The 17,514-nt window shown below is 39.4% G+C and overlaps 1 protein-coding gene across 1 annotated transcript in view; it reads left to right on the top strand.

The window, feature by feature from the left end:
* Window positions 1-655: 655 nt before the first annotated feature.
* The window catches only part of LOC120744162 (phosphodiesterase 4D interacting protein), an 88,056-nt gene continuing 71,197 nt past the window's right edge, over window positions 656-17,514 (top strand). Inside the window, exons 1-3 of the mRNA XM_040048325.1 lie at window positions 656-1,388; window positions 6,513-6,556; window positions 7,853-7,920. Of these exons, the coding sequence (XP_039904259.1) occupies window positions 1,363-1,388; window positions 6,513-6,556; window positions 7,853-7,920 (138 nt within the window). The 5' untranslated portion in view covers window positions 656-1,362. The remainder of the gene's footprint in view (window positions 1,389-6,512; window positions 6,557-7,852; window positions 7,921-17,514) is intronic.

Genomic DNA, 17,514 nt, shown 5'->3' on the forward strand with positions numbered 1-17,514 from the left:
TATGAGTCAAGGTTTTCCCCTTGCATGAAAACACATTTTCTGAGTGCCATTAAGATTTGAACACACACTTTTATAAAGTAAAGTAGCAGCAAAACAAATGATAAATAACCATTAATACTGTAACTTGGCACACCTTGTCTAATTGTGCTTGCCCTTCGTTTACTAAGTGATAATTATCATTATCTGTGCGCATTAAACTGAATATGCAATATTAAGAAAGGTAACAGAAAATTAAAACTCCTATGACCAAAGAAGAGGCTTCTCTCTAATTTATAAAGGTCTGGTTCTCAGGTGAATGAATATACAATTTGATCCTTTGTGTTAATAAACTGACACACCTAAAATTGCCCATAGGAGTTTTTCTTTAAACCAAACACAGTTCAAATCTGATTTTTTTTCCTACAGACAGACTCACACAGACCACACCCTCCTGTTTGGAGAAGCACTGAATAAGAATTTCCACAAACGTTGATCCAGACCACTGTTTTTGACTCCTAGCCTAAAGCTGTCTAGCTTTGATCCTGAGCTCCCTCGGCCAACCTCAATGTGCTGCTTGTTTGTTCAGATCTAGTCGGCACAGCTATGCTGTGATTCTTTTAAACTGATTTTCAAGAGAGTGATAACAGAGGTGCTTAATGCTGCTTTTATGTGAAGGATCTGAACATTTTCTCCAGGAAAAAATGTAAAGCAGTTCAGTGTTTTGTGTTGGGGGAAATTAGTGTCTAAATGCCGCCTTTTACCTGTTGCAACACGTTAGACACACCTACAGGGAGAAGGAGGTGTGCATAAACACACATGCACACTATCAAACAGACAGGTATCCTCCTTGTGCTCCACCTGCCTTTAAAAAGTACCAGAGGCAAATAGTCAATAGACAGTGAGTATTTTATTAGAAATGGCTGGAAAACGTTGGTGTGGTTTATACACCCACTGACACACACACGCACACATACCTGGTGAAGCGGCTGTTGTGGAGCATGCTGAGACAGATCACTCTTTCATGGTGAAGCAAGCAGCCTCTGTGTACCTTTGCTCCACGGTGCTGTTTACCACGTCTCTCTGTGACTCTCGCTGCCACGTCAAATGACTGCCTGGGTGCTTGGCTCGCTCCTCTGGGAGCCTCGTGGCCGAAGAGCCTGACTGTGGTCACTCTGCTTTGACTCTGAAGATTCTCTGCAACTTTGCTATTTGCAGCTTGTAATATGCCTGGGTTTGAGTGTTTACTGAAACTCTAATGGCAGCTAGGAGGTAATCAGATATCTTCGGGTCTCTGAAGGCTGAGGCCAAGGACTATTCACCTGACAGATGAGGACATACTATGTACTGAGCTTTTGTGCTGTTTTTTAATGATACAGCTGAAAAATGAGTGGATTTCTTTATAGAGGAAGGTAAGCCTTTGCAACAGTGCTTATGATGAGTCAGTTTGATGAATGTGCATGGTTTGTGAAGTGTGAGTGTGTTGTATTTCTTTGTTCTGTATAGGCATGTGTGAGTGCGCTTTTATAAATGTAACATGTAGAGAAAAGATTTTGTTCTGAAAGCAGAGTCTCATTTACCTTTCAGGAGAAAAGAGAGCTGTTGTGTCAGTATTACACGGAAATTAGCTCAGCCAGCTGCAGTCATTTCAACGTAAACAGCTGCATTATCTGTGTCCACTGTTGTTATTTTAACCCCTTCAGGCATGTGACAAAACATTAGTCATGTTTTATTTCTCATACTAAAAGTAATTCATGCAATTACACTAACAGTGTAAAATATTGTGTCATCCAGTTGGAACTTATTCTTAAAACTGATGAGATGACTGAAAACGTCACGATTTGGTGGCTGCTGCGGTCCAACAAATGGAAATATTCTACATGTTATTGTCTGGGGTTAAAGTGGAATTTGGCAAGGGGGGCGCTAAGTTCAGGGCAGCCAGGGAGCAACTACATTATATTACAATTTAGAAGCCTTTGTTACATTTGCCACTATCCAACCCTTAAAGCTGAAATTTGGCACCTGTTGTTAAAAAGCTTAATACCACTTTAGATTCAGATTCACGTTAAATTGAAATTGATGACATCCTCAAGAACAAACTTCTGTTACTTATTGAAAACTTAAATATGCAATTATTTTGAAGCATTATTACCTTTCTTTTCAAAGGTCAACGAAACATGAAAACTTCATGTACAAACTATTTAGTCAAATCAAATGCAAACTGCCTAAAAGATTGCTGACTTTACAAACAAATACGATTGTAAAACCTTCTCCCTTGGTAGTTACACTTCCACCACTATCTTTCTATTGAGAATTTGCTCAGAAATTACAATTCAGAATTGAGTGCTTTGTCTCTTTCTTAAAATGTATCTGTTGCTAACCACAGAAACTGCCATATGGATTAATAAATGAACACAAACAGAAGCAGAGCAAAAGATGAAGGTTTCATCCAACCTCTCCAGTGCTAAAGTCCCTTCGTCTAACCTCACAATACAAGAAAAGAAGGCTGTTGCATCACTGAGCAAAAACAAAACATCACCATATTACCAGCCGACAAGGGGAGGTGCACTTTTGTTCTAAACCCAATGGATTATCACACAAAAATTACTGCACTCCTTAGTGACAACAGTACCTATGAAGCATTAAAATGAGACCCCACAAGCGACTACAAAAGTCAACAGTTGCCTGCAAGAACTTGAAAAGGATAAAGTCATTGACCGCCCTACATACATACCGTCGTCTATACCAAGGGGATGCTATACCCTGTATTTACGGACTTCCAAGGATCCACGAAGAAGGACTCCCACTCAGACCCAGTGTTAGCAGTATAAACTCAGCTACCTACAACATTTCCAAACACCTTGCCACCATCCTTGTGCCCCTTGTGGGGAACAACCCCATCACATCAACTCCACTGACTTCAACAACAAGGACCAGAAACTTGCACTGGATCCAGATGAAACCATAGTATCCTTTGATGTGGTTTTACTCTTCACTTGCATACCTACAAATGAGGCAGTGGAGACTCTCAGAAAACGACTACAAGAAGACAGCTCCTTGGAAAACAAAACCAGCTTCACCCCCAAACAAATTTGTACACTGTTAGATCTCGGCCTTACCACCACATATTTTAAATACAACAAGGGTTTCTACAGACAAAAACATGGATGTGCCATGGGCTCCCGAGTGTCACCTATTGTAGCCAACCTTTACATGGAGGAAGTGGAAAGAAAAGCTCTTGTCTCTTTTAAAAGGACAGCACCAAGCCATGGGTACAGATACATGGATGGCACCTGGATCAAAACTAAAACCCAAGAAGTTGAATCCTTCAGTGCTCACATCAACTCATTAGATAGAAATTTAAAGTTCAATAGGGAAGACACAAAGGATAACAGTCTGCCACATTGAGGAAAATGGAAACTTTAGCATTGCCACAAGACCACACACACAGACCAGTGCCTACTCTTTGACACCCACCATCCTCTGGAACACAAACCTGGAGAAATCAGGACCCTGAAACATTTCCTCTATGCCAGAAGGGAAAAAGAAGGAACACACATGTAAAGAAAGCTCTTAAAACATGTAGTTATTCTAATTGGGCTTTCATAAAATCACCAAAGATGCACAGAAAAGAAGGTCAGACACCAACTAGAGAGAATCAGAAGGACAAATGGAACTATACTGTCATCCCCTTTTGTAGCAGGTTTATCAGAGAAACTCAGGACAGTCTTCTCCAAGCACGAGATCCCAGTATACTTCAGACCCAGCCGCACCCTCAGACAAAAACTGGTTCATCGCAAAAACAAAAATCCCAAACACAAACTAAACAACATTGTGTATGCTGCACAGTGCAGAGAAGAGTGCTCAGACCTCTACATTGGACAAACCAAACAGCCACTTCATAAATGCGTGGCACAACATAGAAGAGCCATCTTGACAAGACGAGACTATATCTGCATCTAAAGGTTAAAGGTCACTGTTACGAGGATGCAAATGTTCACATTTTGGACAGAGGAGACAGATGGTTTGATAGAGGAGTGAAAGAGGCCATCTATGTCCACTGTGAACGACAGTATTTGAACAGAGGGGGTGGCTTGTGACACCATCTGTCTGCCATCTATAATCCAGGTTTGAGATCCCTTTCCAGACACCTTAACGCCCAATAACATCTTGTGTCATTTGATCTCAGTAAGTTACATGATAGGGTCAGGCAAGGCCTCATGGGTTCACCCTAAACCTTGGTTGATCAGGGATCTAGAGAAATTTTCTTAGGGTGTCATGGAAATCAAATGGGGTGGCCAAATCAAAGCCTTAAAAAAAACAAAAAACGCAACACATGTTCCAGTGTTACATATGGTTAAAATGATTCAAATGCAGTAGGTATACGTTTCATATAAAATCACACAAAAAACATAAAATCCTAGTAGTAGTTATATATTTTTTACTGTAAAAACCACAGACATGTTTAGTAAATTATTTTCATAACTTGAAATACAAATATAAATTGTAAATTTTGAAAACTTATGCACAAATTTTGTAAACATTAAAGTTATATACAACTATTTATCTAAAAATGCAGCCAATGCAATTACACATAATCCTAATACTCTACCTGAGCACTCAAAGCACATTAAACATCATGCCCCATTCACTCAATCACACAAGCACCTTTTCTATGCTTTGTCTCCCTAATATTCGCAAACATTCACACTTGGATGCATTAAGCAACCTTCTGATTAGTAGATGCTCTGCTCTACCTCCTGAGCTACAGCGACCCCACTTCTTAAGCAGTCTTTACCTTAGAACAGAATCTCTAATCTTCCTCTCATGTCTCCTCTTTCTTATATTACTCTCCATCGCAGAGAGTAAAATGATCACGCATTAACATTTTTTCTTCCCTTGGAAATACAGCCACTTCACCCATAGATATCAAATTATGTGCCAAATTGCACAGAAACAGTGTGTGTGTGTCATACATCATATATTGAGCCTTTTAAAATGATGAATTTGAAATTACCCGGCACTTCAAAAAAGTTGGATTTTGTTCACTCCACTTCTGTGGTGCTAGCTAGATGCTGAAGTACCTTGGACACAACTTATATAACTTATGGTTATATCTTAACCATGAACGCATCAAAAGAATGAGATGAGAAAAGGATGTGTGCATGTGGGATTATTTAGTGACTTAATTGTCTCAGAAAAAATAGCTAAAAGGACCATTAGACTGCAGCTCTTAAAAAATAAAATTGCTTGACAGTATTTTGTATTAAACTGCCAATCAGATTTATTTACTCTTCAACTAAAGGTGTTGGAACATCATTCCTCAGTGTTCCAGGCTACTTTAACCCTAGGTTATAATGGTATAATGACAGCAAAATTGGCTAGCTTGCCAACCAATAATTCACACGAATTCAGTCTTTGCTTTTGGCTAATAAATGATTTACTGATGAATAAATATCATCATCATATCAGTTATTCTAACAGATCATATTAGCTGGTGAAGTAATTTGGCAATGTAATGTTAGCAAAAAAGTTAGCCATCTAGCAATCACTGCACGGAGTTGTTGATAGGTAGTTTATAACATTAGCTCATAAAGTATTTTAAAATTACCAGTTACAGGCAGTGTTGGGAAGGTTACTTTTAAAATGTATTCCACTACAGATTACAGAATACAAACCCCAAAATGTATTTTGTAACGTATTCCGTTACGTTACTCAATGAGAGTAACGCATTGAATACTTTGGATTACTTAATATATTATCATGCTTTTTACAACTACATGAATGTACTATTGCTGTGTGGTTTATTACTATTACTGAAGGTTACTTGCCATACCAACACCAACTAGATGTTTAAATCTTAATGTAAATGAGTAACAGTAGGTGGGCATTAGGTAAAGCTGCACTTTTAGCAGCGAACGCGTATATAGAACAGGTCCGCGGCTCTTACCTTTTAAACGGTAACTGTAACGGAATACATTTACTCGTATCTTTTGTATTTTAAATACGTAACGCCGGTACATGTATTCCGTTACTCCCCAACACTGGTTACAGGATATGTCTCAGGAGTGTAAATGACTTAACCAACCTCACCCAATCACAGTATTCTCCTATATATGGCGGCTTGTAATTCATGTATATTAGCAGGGGTGCACAGGTTAGTTAACATTAGGTCCCAAAAATGAGGAAGTCTCTAAGAAGCCCCGTTAGAGTTTCACGGCCAGTTGGTGGAAGGAGTTCTTGGATTATTCCATGCTGTCTTTGTTTACTGTTTCCCCATTGGTGACTGATGGCTGTGTGACTTGAAGCATTTGCTGACTCATTTTCCACCAGCAGCATGTGAGTGTCAGCTTCTCTGACATGGCAGTGTGAAGCAGCTCTGCTCATTCCTACTGCTTTGTACGACTTACTACATTTTCACTCATGCAGACAGGACTCCAGCAGAAAACAAGTTTAGTGCAAAGATAAGGATCATTATGGTGAAGACACATGGGAAAATGTTCAGGGACTTTACTGATAGCTGTCTCTGTTTTCAGGCACTGTGGTGCAGATAAACGGGCCAGGCCGAAAAGCATGATGGGTAAGTGTCTCCTAATGTATTACAAATGCAAAGTGGTGCTTGTCTTATTTTTTAAATGTGCATATTCTCCTGCTTCTAAAAATTAGACAATGCTCATTTCTTTGTAAGTATTTATCATTCAAACTTGGGTCCTATAACTTAAGTATACCCCTACCTTGGCAGCTTGATGGCCTGTGAAGTATCTTTGCTCTTCCTAGGACAGATCTCCAAAGTGATTTCTGGGATCTGCTGGATCCATTCACCCAGTTTGGTGGTTACTGCCCTGAGTGCTCTGATTACCTCAGGCATCACTGTTCTCTGGCTTCTAGCTTCATCATAGTCCTGGGTCAAAGACCAGGACAATGACATGAAATTATTTGTCAAAATTCACAGTATTAAAGTGTGATTTAAATGTGATGAGGATTTGGACAAAAGTAATGTATTATATTAATGATGGTTCTGAGAAGTCCAATCAAACAAAATGTGTGCTTGCATACTTCTACTATTATGTCATTCATATCGGTGTTCTGTAGTGTTTTGTAGCCTGGCTTGCTGCAGGCACTGCAGCAGCTAACATCTCAGCACTTGATCCAGGATACCTTCTAACTTCTTACACAACAGCTTTTTAATCATATTTAATGTGCTGCAATTTTAAAGAATCGTTAGAAATATAAACTCTGCCAAAACTAACGTGATTACACCCCTTGGGATCTTGCCCTTCACTACCACCACCCCCTTTCTCCTGCAGATAATTGGCCCTGCTTTTAAAGGAATAAAATTCAAACTATTATACAAATCGAATTCTAAGTATTGGATGAAGTTTTCTTGGAAAACTCCTGGCCTGTTATAGGGGATAAGCATGGCTTTGTGATGTCTTTAGACCTCTGGAAATATTTCAATTGGACCACAATATACTATATCAATTCTATGAGTGTGTGTATAAGGACACACACAGCCCATTTGTATCTAGGTTTAATGGGTTTATAACGAGGTGATGGTTGATCACACAGTCTCAGAGACGTTGCTCAGAAAACCCTGAAGTGTTTAAATTTCACCCGTTGCTGTTGCACTGATAATTCTCAGAAACTAGAGCAAATTTACTGTAAATAGGAAGCATTCATGAGGAGATTTAAACAGCATTTCGCAGATCAAATGCTTTTTGTTTTTTACTAGTAAACACACTGTATACAGCAGACTTGTTCTGTGTTATGAAGCTATAAACATAGAAAACCCTAAGGGTATTAAATGCCTGCAGCAGAATAGCTCCTCTGCGAGTAATGGGTTGATGTGTACATGTTTCTTCTTCTACCTGTGCAGATTTCTCAGGTGACGAAACAGACAAAGGACCCCCAGTACAGATGCACAGCCTCAGAGAGTTTGAACAGGTAAGGATATCGGCTCAGCTACAAACCTGTGCAGAAAGCAGAGCATTCCTTTGATACTGACCGAGGCCAGATATGCCACAGTTTGGTGTAGATAGAAACAAGCTGATAGAAACAACAAATATCTCCTAGTGTTGCAAGAAAATAGCTGTTGAGTTGTGAACTTGATGAGACTACACTAGTGTTAGTCATCTACTGTGTGTCAGACAGGCCCAGGCTTGCCTCTGCCCACTGTTAATTACTATTTAGGTGCGTTGAGGAAGTTGATGTGGCAACCGAAAGTCCTCATGACTTAGAGAGTTCCCTTTGCTAAAGCTGGTTTTCCACAGTCTTGCCACTTTTAGACAGACTGTAAAACTATTTCTAATTTGTGGATCTCTTACTCAGTCGACCACTATTTCTGTCAGGTTTGCTGGTGTGCCTCATTAGTGCACGAGGTGTCATTTGTTTGGAGTATGTGATTCTTGTGTTGGGGTATATTTGAACTGAAACTGAAAAACTGCAGACTGTGTATTCACTGCCTACGGTAAGGTCCAAAAAACAAAAACAACAATAAGTGTCAGCACACTTTTAAAACTGTGATATTAAAAGGTATCAAACGTATCCCTGCTGGTGATTCTTTGGACGTGACGAAGGTGCTTTTTGAATGATACAGCCACTGTTTTTTCTACATTTAGTTTCTACACAGTTTAGAAATTGCCTGACAAAATGCCACTGCAATGAAATCATTATTTTATAATGTGAAGCATTCTCTGCTCACATTACTTACTGCAGCTGATGCCACCAACACTTCGTGTGTTCTAGCTCATTTTCATTTGATATATTTAACAGCAATGTCAAACGTTTCGGCCTTGCTGTCCACTTCCATGATCAGATGGTTAACACAAATACAGACTCACATATAAAAATAGAGAGATTAATGCATTTTAAAAGCTTGCATATGCAAAATATTTTTAGAGGTTGGAAATCAAACAGTCTGTATGAAACACCAATGAAATGGGGGGCATGGTGCTCCTCTAGGTCTGTTTCTACCCCACAGTAATGAATTCTGGGAACTCTGCCACTAGCATTATGGGTGTGATATAACTCTGTAGGTGCTTGCTGCAATTACCCCATTTATTGAAGGACAGAAGTATAGATGAAAAACAGGCTGGGCTTGCTGGTTGTAATAATGTTGAACGGTGGTGAGTTTGGCCTGAAGTGAAGTATGGTATGAAAGTTGAAACTACAGCCAGAGAAGATCGAATCCATATTTTTTCACAGGACAAACTGCCTGATTAATTTTTGTTTCTCTAAAAGGTTATTTCTGAATGTATAAACAGGCGGTAACAAATAAACAGTTAATATTTTAAAAGATTTGTTTCACACCTCATTTTATATTTTATGCTACTGATTTTTTTTAATCACAACTGTGTGACAGTCACATCGGGTTTTTGACCCAAAAGAGATGAGTGGGTGGAATCTTAAGTTTGTCAACTAATGATTGCAAAACTACTTCCATAACCTGTATGTGTGCAAAGAACACACACAGATACCTGCAATTAAATCCTAGATTTTTTACCAAAACTGAACCACCGTCTCCTTCTATGCTTTATCCTTCACAGTAAATCCTAATATTCATTAAATGATTCCATATGAGTACCACAGATAGGGTAGAGCAGTCTAGTTCAGTGAATCAAATTAGGGCCTGACAGACAACTGGCTGGCTATGGGAGAATCATGCTACTTCCAGTGTTGCTGCTTTCTTTGTTTGGCTCTGTTCAGGGACACCAGATTACCGATCAGGCCTAATTATTGTGTTAAAACTGTACCAGATTGTCTCCTTTTTAAAAATAAGAAAAAATGCTGTTCTGTAGGAATGGTTAAAATGAATGGAAGGGCAGTGTAATGCAGAGCATTGTAGTGTAATGAGGTAATTGTGATTATTCATGTTTAATTGTTGTCTGATTACTAAGTTTATATTTTTCTACTTCTAAGCAAACTGAAGTACAAAGAGAAATCCAACATTTTCAGATAAATAATATGTGACTTGGTGGAAGTGGGTTGTCTCTTTATCACTGCTGTTTGCTCGATTTATGGTTCAAGCTTTCGAAATATCAAAAAAGTCCTTGAGCAATACACTGCTAATGAGATTAGTTCTAATAGCATTTATGGCAGCTCAGAATACCATAATTATGTCTGAATAACAGGTACAGGGTAGAGAGCAGAAAAACCTCAATTATGTCTCAGATTTCAAGAAGAAGAACGTCACCGCTCCATGGTAACTGTCATATTGTGCATTTCATATACACTGTGTTTTCTCTGAAGCTACAGGAAGAGGCTGGGCTGGTTGGTTGGAGGCCACATTACAGTGTGTGGGTAGCTTTGAAGTTTCCCTCTGACGGTCCCACGAAGGGATGAAAGGATGAGTCGGGTTATTTGTACACACATAGTACTGCATATAGAGCAGACTAGGAGTCAACTTACTACTGGTTTTGTTTGCAAAGATGAGAAAAGTGGGATGATACTACTAGTGCTTTCCATTGGAATTAGAGCCAATGTGTTGCAGACCTGCAAAAATCCTTCCAAGGAGCAAAGAGTTGTTGTTTTTTTCCCCTTTCTTTTTTACATTTTTTTACACAATCATCTAAATTTGAACCTGGCGAGCACTAATTGATGTTTTCTTTTCTTTTTTATATTTTCATCTAAAATAATTCCAAAATTTAGTCAGTAACATTTCTGCTACTCTAAACGAACAATTGTGGGCACTACAAAGGGGGCGAGAGGATTGCATAGTGGAAAAGACAAACACAGTAGTTTGAAAACAGATTTGGCGGATTAAATATGATTATGGTAAAAAGTAACTGAAGATGGTAGAATTGCCTTTCAGGTTGCTTTATTTTTGATTTGATTTTGTTTATTTTAACACAGACATTTTGATTGGTCATTTTTATAGTGAGCCAGAAAACAGATTTTATACATATGTTTATTTCCTTAAACTGCTGCCATGTAAAGTACCAGACTAGTTTTATATATCGCATATATTATATAATGGCAGTACCTAAAGATTTCAGGTACTGCCATTAATAATGTATTGCTTAACTTTACTCAAACTAGAGTAAACAGTGAAAACTTTTGAAGTGCCTTGTTTTGCACACGTTTATAAAAAATGTCTTTACAAAGCAGTGGTTTGGAATCTGTCTTGGCCTTTCAAAACAACTGGAGTCGCCTACCCCTGCTATATAGACTACAGACTTTGGATTTTGCCATATTTGGGGCGTTATTCTCTTTCACTGGAACTGAAAATGAAATCTGCCTTTGCAGAGATATTCCTATTTGTGTGCAAAACTTTAAAATTGTGAAAATTGTCCCACACTTTGTGAGGACTCTGCAATACTTTGGGATGCATTCATTCTGAATGTAGTTCTGATTGATAAATTGTGAAACAAACGTTTTGTCTGTTATTTCTATACCTTTTTTTTTTAACAGTGGGAATGTCTTTTACAAAAAATGTTGACGTTCCACTCTTACACTAGTCTAGTATGGATGTGCAAACAATACAATACCACGCGGAGGTTTCATTGTACTGGATATTTTCAGATGTGGTAAATCTCAGAAACCTGGCACAAAGCTGTAAAAGTCACAGTGTAAGACTAAGAAAACAATTTATCAGAATTTCGTCAGGCAGAAGTATTTACAGTTCAGGCTCTCAAACTATAAGAAATGGAAACAACTAATTTTCAGTATGGCGCAGAGACAGTACAGTTGGGTTCTTGTCTGAAATATTTCCATATTCTGATGGATCACATTAAACTTTGTTGAACTTTCATTTCCTCCGTAGTTTTACATTGAGTTTTTCTGACAGTGGTTATGTATGTTCGGCCTCTCATCTTAATAGAGCAGTCTGGATTATTGAATCCAGGTTTTGTGTTTGCGTGTGATTGTATGTGTGTGTGTGTGTGTGTGTGTGTACAGTTTGTCTTCTCTTCACATTTGCGTCAGCTTAAAGAATCAGTCCTCTCGCTGGCTGGTTGAAAGAAATGTGAACCTGCCAGAGCAGCATTTGTAACTGTCAAACATTCACACTCTGCAGTCCAGAGGTTTTTAAAGAGAAAAAAGAGAAATCACCCAATCAAAATACCCCTTTCTCAAATGGCCTTTATTAGTCCACAGAAGAAATTGAAAGCACATGGCTGACTATAAATGTGAATTCAAACCGACCACGGTGACGCTGAGATTGATAGAAGACAGGGGGAAGATTGCATATAATTTTGGCCATTAAAACCTCAGGACAAATTAGGGTTGTTAATCTGTTATTTTGCCCTCAGTCTCAGTGTTCACTTCCAAAAAGCCACATATGCTATGAAAGGTCTGTCAGAGATGGATTACCATTACCAGAGTGGCAGTAATGGATCGCATTCAATATTGTACAGAGACAAAAAAAAAAAAGACAGCTGATCCTGCAGTTGACCCGGGTCTGTGTGTGATTTAAATGGAACATTTCTTGTAATTGCCTTCATCTCTTGAGTCTTTTATCTTCTCTTTGCTTCTTGTGCTTTTCTGCTTTTTGAGGTCACTGGCTGCACTGGCAAGGTTGCTGGCTACACTGGCGAGGTCGTTACCTGTCTCAGTGTATATGGTTCAACCTTGCGTCTTGCGTCCTGCTACTATGTGTTGGTTAGTCTCAGGGGCATCTTTGCACACACGCCACCTTGGGTCCTGTCAGCCTTGGTAAACTGCTGCCTCTGTGGATCTGGTGCTTCAGGTCTCTCCTTGTGCTGCTATCATCAGAGCCTCTGTGCTCTGATCCACTCGATCTGTTGATGGTACATGCCATGCAGAGGCTTGGTCTTTCATTATAGTTCCTCTTCCTCATCCCCATCTATCTTCATTTGTCTGAGGCACTATTGGAATGGCTCATCTCAGGGGCCCATCTTCCTGAGGTATTTGCGGAGGCTCCATGTTTCATCCTGTATTGTGGCTCTGACACTCACTCCTCCTCCCCCTCCCTCTTTCTGTTGCTCATAGAGCCTCAGGGTGCTGGACGAATGGTTAGTGACCTCCATGCTTTGTAAGGAGTTTTCATGTCTTGACGCGAGTGGCATCTGTCACCTCCTTTGGCCAGCTTATTATTCCAATTTTGTATCCAAAATCCAGTAGGACATATATATTGATGGGTTGGACCTAATTCCTATTGTTTAGCTGACATCTCAGCTTAATGATTCATGGTATAGGTGTGCTTTATACAGTACACACAATGAGTTCAATTCAATTCAATTTTATTTATTTTGCAGGGTATCCGGTGATTGAGCTAATGAGTGTTAAGACATGCTGACAGCAGAGGAGTCAGTTTTCACGGCAGCAGTACTCAGACATGCAGCAGATCAATAAAGAGGAGCTCAGCTTTGAGTAAATCAGCAGATCTACTCAAACTTGAATTAGCTGCCTTACACTGACAAACAGAAATGTTCTCAGTCTGTTCTGTTTGAACAATGAGGTGGAAGAGCACAATTTCTCTTTTGATTTGTTATTTGCTTTGAAATATTTGGTATATGCATTGGTGTTCACGCACAGAAGACCAGGACCTTGTATTGCCTGTGGGCCATAGGAAAGAGTAGCATGTTTAGTCAGTGGAAATCTGGACAGGCTTCAGTGAGATGCACTAGCGCCACCAGCTGGACAGAGAGACAAATCGACTTTGAAAAGTATGCTGGTAGTCCATGCACGCCTATAACTTGTTAATTGGTCCCAGGCTTGTGCAATTTGTGATCTTCTCCGCTGGGTCAAAGAAGACATATTGAGTTGATCACAGCATTGGTCATGGATGATAATTGTTCAGTAAAAATGCACAGAAATCTGCTTCTAACCCCTTCCACCAATAACATAACCACACTGACTCACCCTTGATAATCACAACTTTTTAATGTTTTATTTCTGACAGTTTTGTATTTTATGTCGTTCCTTGAAAGCATTAAAACGTTTTACTTTGGAGTTCTAACATGTCAGCAAATCATTTTTAAACAACTCAGTTGATCACAACCCCAACTGTGTGTGTGTGTGTGTGTGTGTGTGTGTGTGTGTGTGTGTGTGTGTGTGTGTGTGCGCGCGCGCTTGTATATATTAATGTGTGCATTTGATATACAGAAAGCTCTATTGTGTGTTTTTCTGTTATTTAGATGGGATTTGTGTGTTATATTTCATCATCTGTCCTCCCATGAGCCCAACCAATCATATGGAAACAGTTACAAACAAAATGGCACAAAAAAGAAAAAAACTTAGTGCAAGGCCAGATCTTGCAATTACTCTAATAGTATAGCCAGTCTTTCATTCTGGGGTCAGAGAGGCAGAGAAACCACAGTCTGAATACCCTCCACAAATCCTAAAAATCAGCACCTGAGGAAAATAGCTGGTTTACAAGACCATAATTCATGGCAGCTTGTTCAGGAAATGGCAACAAACATGTAAACTGTTGTGGAGCTAAAAAAAAAAAAAAAAAAAAAATCTAACACATTCAAAATTTTATTGACTATGATTTCATTATAACAACAAAGACTGCTAGAAATATTAACTGCAAGGACCTCACTGGTCCTGATCAGGGACAAGATCCCCCAGGACACCATTTATTGTCTCATTAGGAGCATGCGCTGACGTTGTCAGGCATGCATACAAGCACGTGGGGGCCATACAGACTACAGTGTACCATTTTGAGTTGCTGCAATTAAATTTCTCCAAACTGAACTAGCCTGCCACATCATTTTTGTACTTTGATTTTTGGGTGTCTTTGAATTCAGCTCTCTGTAGGTTGATCATTTTTATTTCCAACCAATGATATGGTATCCTTTTGCTCTTAACATATTATCCAGTCATTTATAAAAATCCAGCACTCAAATTTGAAGTGTTTTCAAAATGTTCCTTTAATTTTTTTGAGCAGTGTATGAATATTACATATTTACATGTGAAAAATAAATATTTTATGTTTTTAAAAACTGCCATCTGGTAAACAACATCCATTGATCAATTATGTTATTTATTGATCGACAGGCTGAAGAAGGCGGTCTAGGTGTCAGGTGCAGTGTGTATTGGGTAGCAGTTGAGGGCAGACGTCGTGACAGTCTGATTGCTGGCTATTGAAACTAGCTCTTTGGACATGAAACATCTCCTGTCTGGTGGGGTAGGAGCCTGAGCTAGTGCCTAAGGTTAAGAGATACCAGCTAGATATTCTTATGCTCATGTTGATGCATGGCTCAGGCTCTGAAACCAGTCTCCTGGAGAAGGGCTGGACTCTCTTCAAATATTAGGTTCCCCTTTGTTTGTCTTGAAAGAGTAGTTGTAAAACAGCTAACTGATCATCTGCAGAGGAATGAGTCATTTGAAGAGTTTCAGTCAGGTTTAAAAGCTCATCACAGCACAGAAACAACTTTTGTGCAGGATACAAATGATCTTCTGATGGCCTCTGACAGTGGACTCATATCTGTGCTTTTCCTGCTTGACCTCAGTGCAGCGTTCAATACTGTTGACCATAACAATTGTATTACAGCGATTAGACCATGCCCCAGGTATTAAATGTACTGCGCTGCAATGGTTTGAATCGTATCTGTCTAATAGACTCCAGTTTGTTCATGTAGATGAAGAGTCCTCTTTACACACTAAGGTTAATTATGGAGCTCCACAGCATTATGTAAGACCAATTCTGTTTACATTATACAGTACATGCTTCCCTTAGGCAGAATCATCAGAAGGCATACATTTCACTGCTATGCAGATGATACCTGATTTTATCTACCAATGAAACACACACCAATTAGTTAAACTGCAGGAATGCCTTAAAGACCTCCATTTTTTTATTTTTTGAAAATGCTGCAACGAGATTACTGACAAGGACTAGAAAGAGAGAGCATATTTCTCCTCTTTTTCCTTTTTGATAAAGTATATAGTTAGGGTTGGATCAAGTGACCCGGAGTCCTTTCTTAGTTGCGCTGCGATAGATCTAGGTTGCTGGGGGATTACCATGTTACTTCTTCAGTCACCTTTTTTTTTTTACTCATTATGTGTTTATACACCTTTTGGCATTTAATTATTAGTTATTATTAATCTCTGGCTCTCTTCCACAGCATGTCTTTGTCTTGTCTTCCTCCCCTCACCTCCAACTGGTTGCAGCAGATGGCTGCCGCTCCCACTGTCGCCAATGTGCTTGCTCATAGGGGGTCATGTGATTGTTGGGGTTTTCTCTGTATCATTGTGGGGTCTTTACCTTACAATATAAAGTCCTTTGAGGCAACTGTTGTTGTGATTTGGAGCTATATAAATAAAACTGAACTGATCTGAATTGATTTGAAATTTTGTGAGAGTCAGTGGACAGGGGTGGATATACTTGGTTGATTCTCTGCATGTTGGGGTTTTCCTTTGTAGACTTGAGGGTTGCTTCTCTTGGCCTTCCCTGTACCACTGTTTCTCCATAATAAGTGTCATGCTCAAGCATAATGGTGTTCATAAGTGCATGTTATCCAGACACCTTAGGTCACAGATCAATGATCAGTTTTGGTGACTCAGGAATGGAAAGTGATACTCACACAGTGTACAGTGGGGATGGGCTGCTCCTGACCTCAGTGGAAGATACAGCCAGGCAATGGAAAGAATATTTCAAGGATCTCCTCAGCCCCACTTTGGTGACAGAGGCAGAGTTTGGGAAGGAGGGAACTACTCACCCATGAGTGGGAGAAATCAATGAGGTAGTTAAACAACAGAAATTTCTGTGCTAGGGTACGAATGAAGAGAGTACATCCATTGGTCAAACCCCAGATTCAGGAGGAAGAATCATTTTTTTTCTTGATCTTGGAATACTGGATATTCAAGGGTTTGTGGGATCTTTGTCATCTTGGGAGATGAAATTTGTTCATTGGGGTTGCTTTGGGAGTATAAGGTTTTTGGCCAATTTTTATGGGCTATTCGATCCCTACACAACCATCGTCCATATTGCCATTAATAAATCAGACATAGTTCCAGTGGGTGCTGGACTCTGCCAGAGCTTCCTTTTTCACTGATACTGATAATCTTTTTACAGACAGAAGTTAAAGGAAAGCTTTTGCCACTTCGCGCTTTAGTAGCCTCAGGATCTTGTCTTTGCTTTTCGTGGATGATTTGGTTTTGTTAGTTTCATCTGGTCGTAGCTTGCGCCAGAGCAGTTCATTGGGTGGGAATGAGAATTAGTCCTCCCAATCTGAAACCAAGGAAAAGGGTGGAGTGTCTACTTCAAGTCACGACTTTCTGCCCCAAGTAGAAAAGCTGACATGTCTTGGGATCTTGTTTATGAGTAAGTGGAGAATGGTGTGGGAGATGACAGAAGGATTGGTGCTGTCTCCACAGTTATGTAGATGCTGTATCAGTGTTATAGGTGAAAAGATAGCTGAACATGAAATTAAAGTTGTTAATTTACCAGCCAGTCAACATTTCTACCCTCATATATGGCCATGAGCTGTGTTCTTCAATACTCATCACTTTTGTTGCCCTGCACCCTTAGTGCAGAGTGAGGAATTTAGTGATTTGGGATGGACTCACAGTAGAGCTGCTTCTACTGATACTTCTGTATAACACATAGACAACATAACTAATAAATGCGAT

This window comes from Simochromis diagramma, unplaced genomic scaffold (genome assembly GCF_900408965.1).
Source record: "Simochromis diagramma unplaced genomic scaffold, fSimDia1.1 OVJJ01000557.1, whole genome shotgun sequence".
Taxonomy (NCBI): Eukaryota; Metazoa; Chordata; class Actinopteri; order Cichliformes; family Cichlidae; genus Simochromis; species Simochromis diagramma.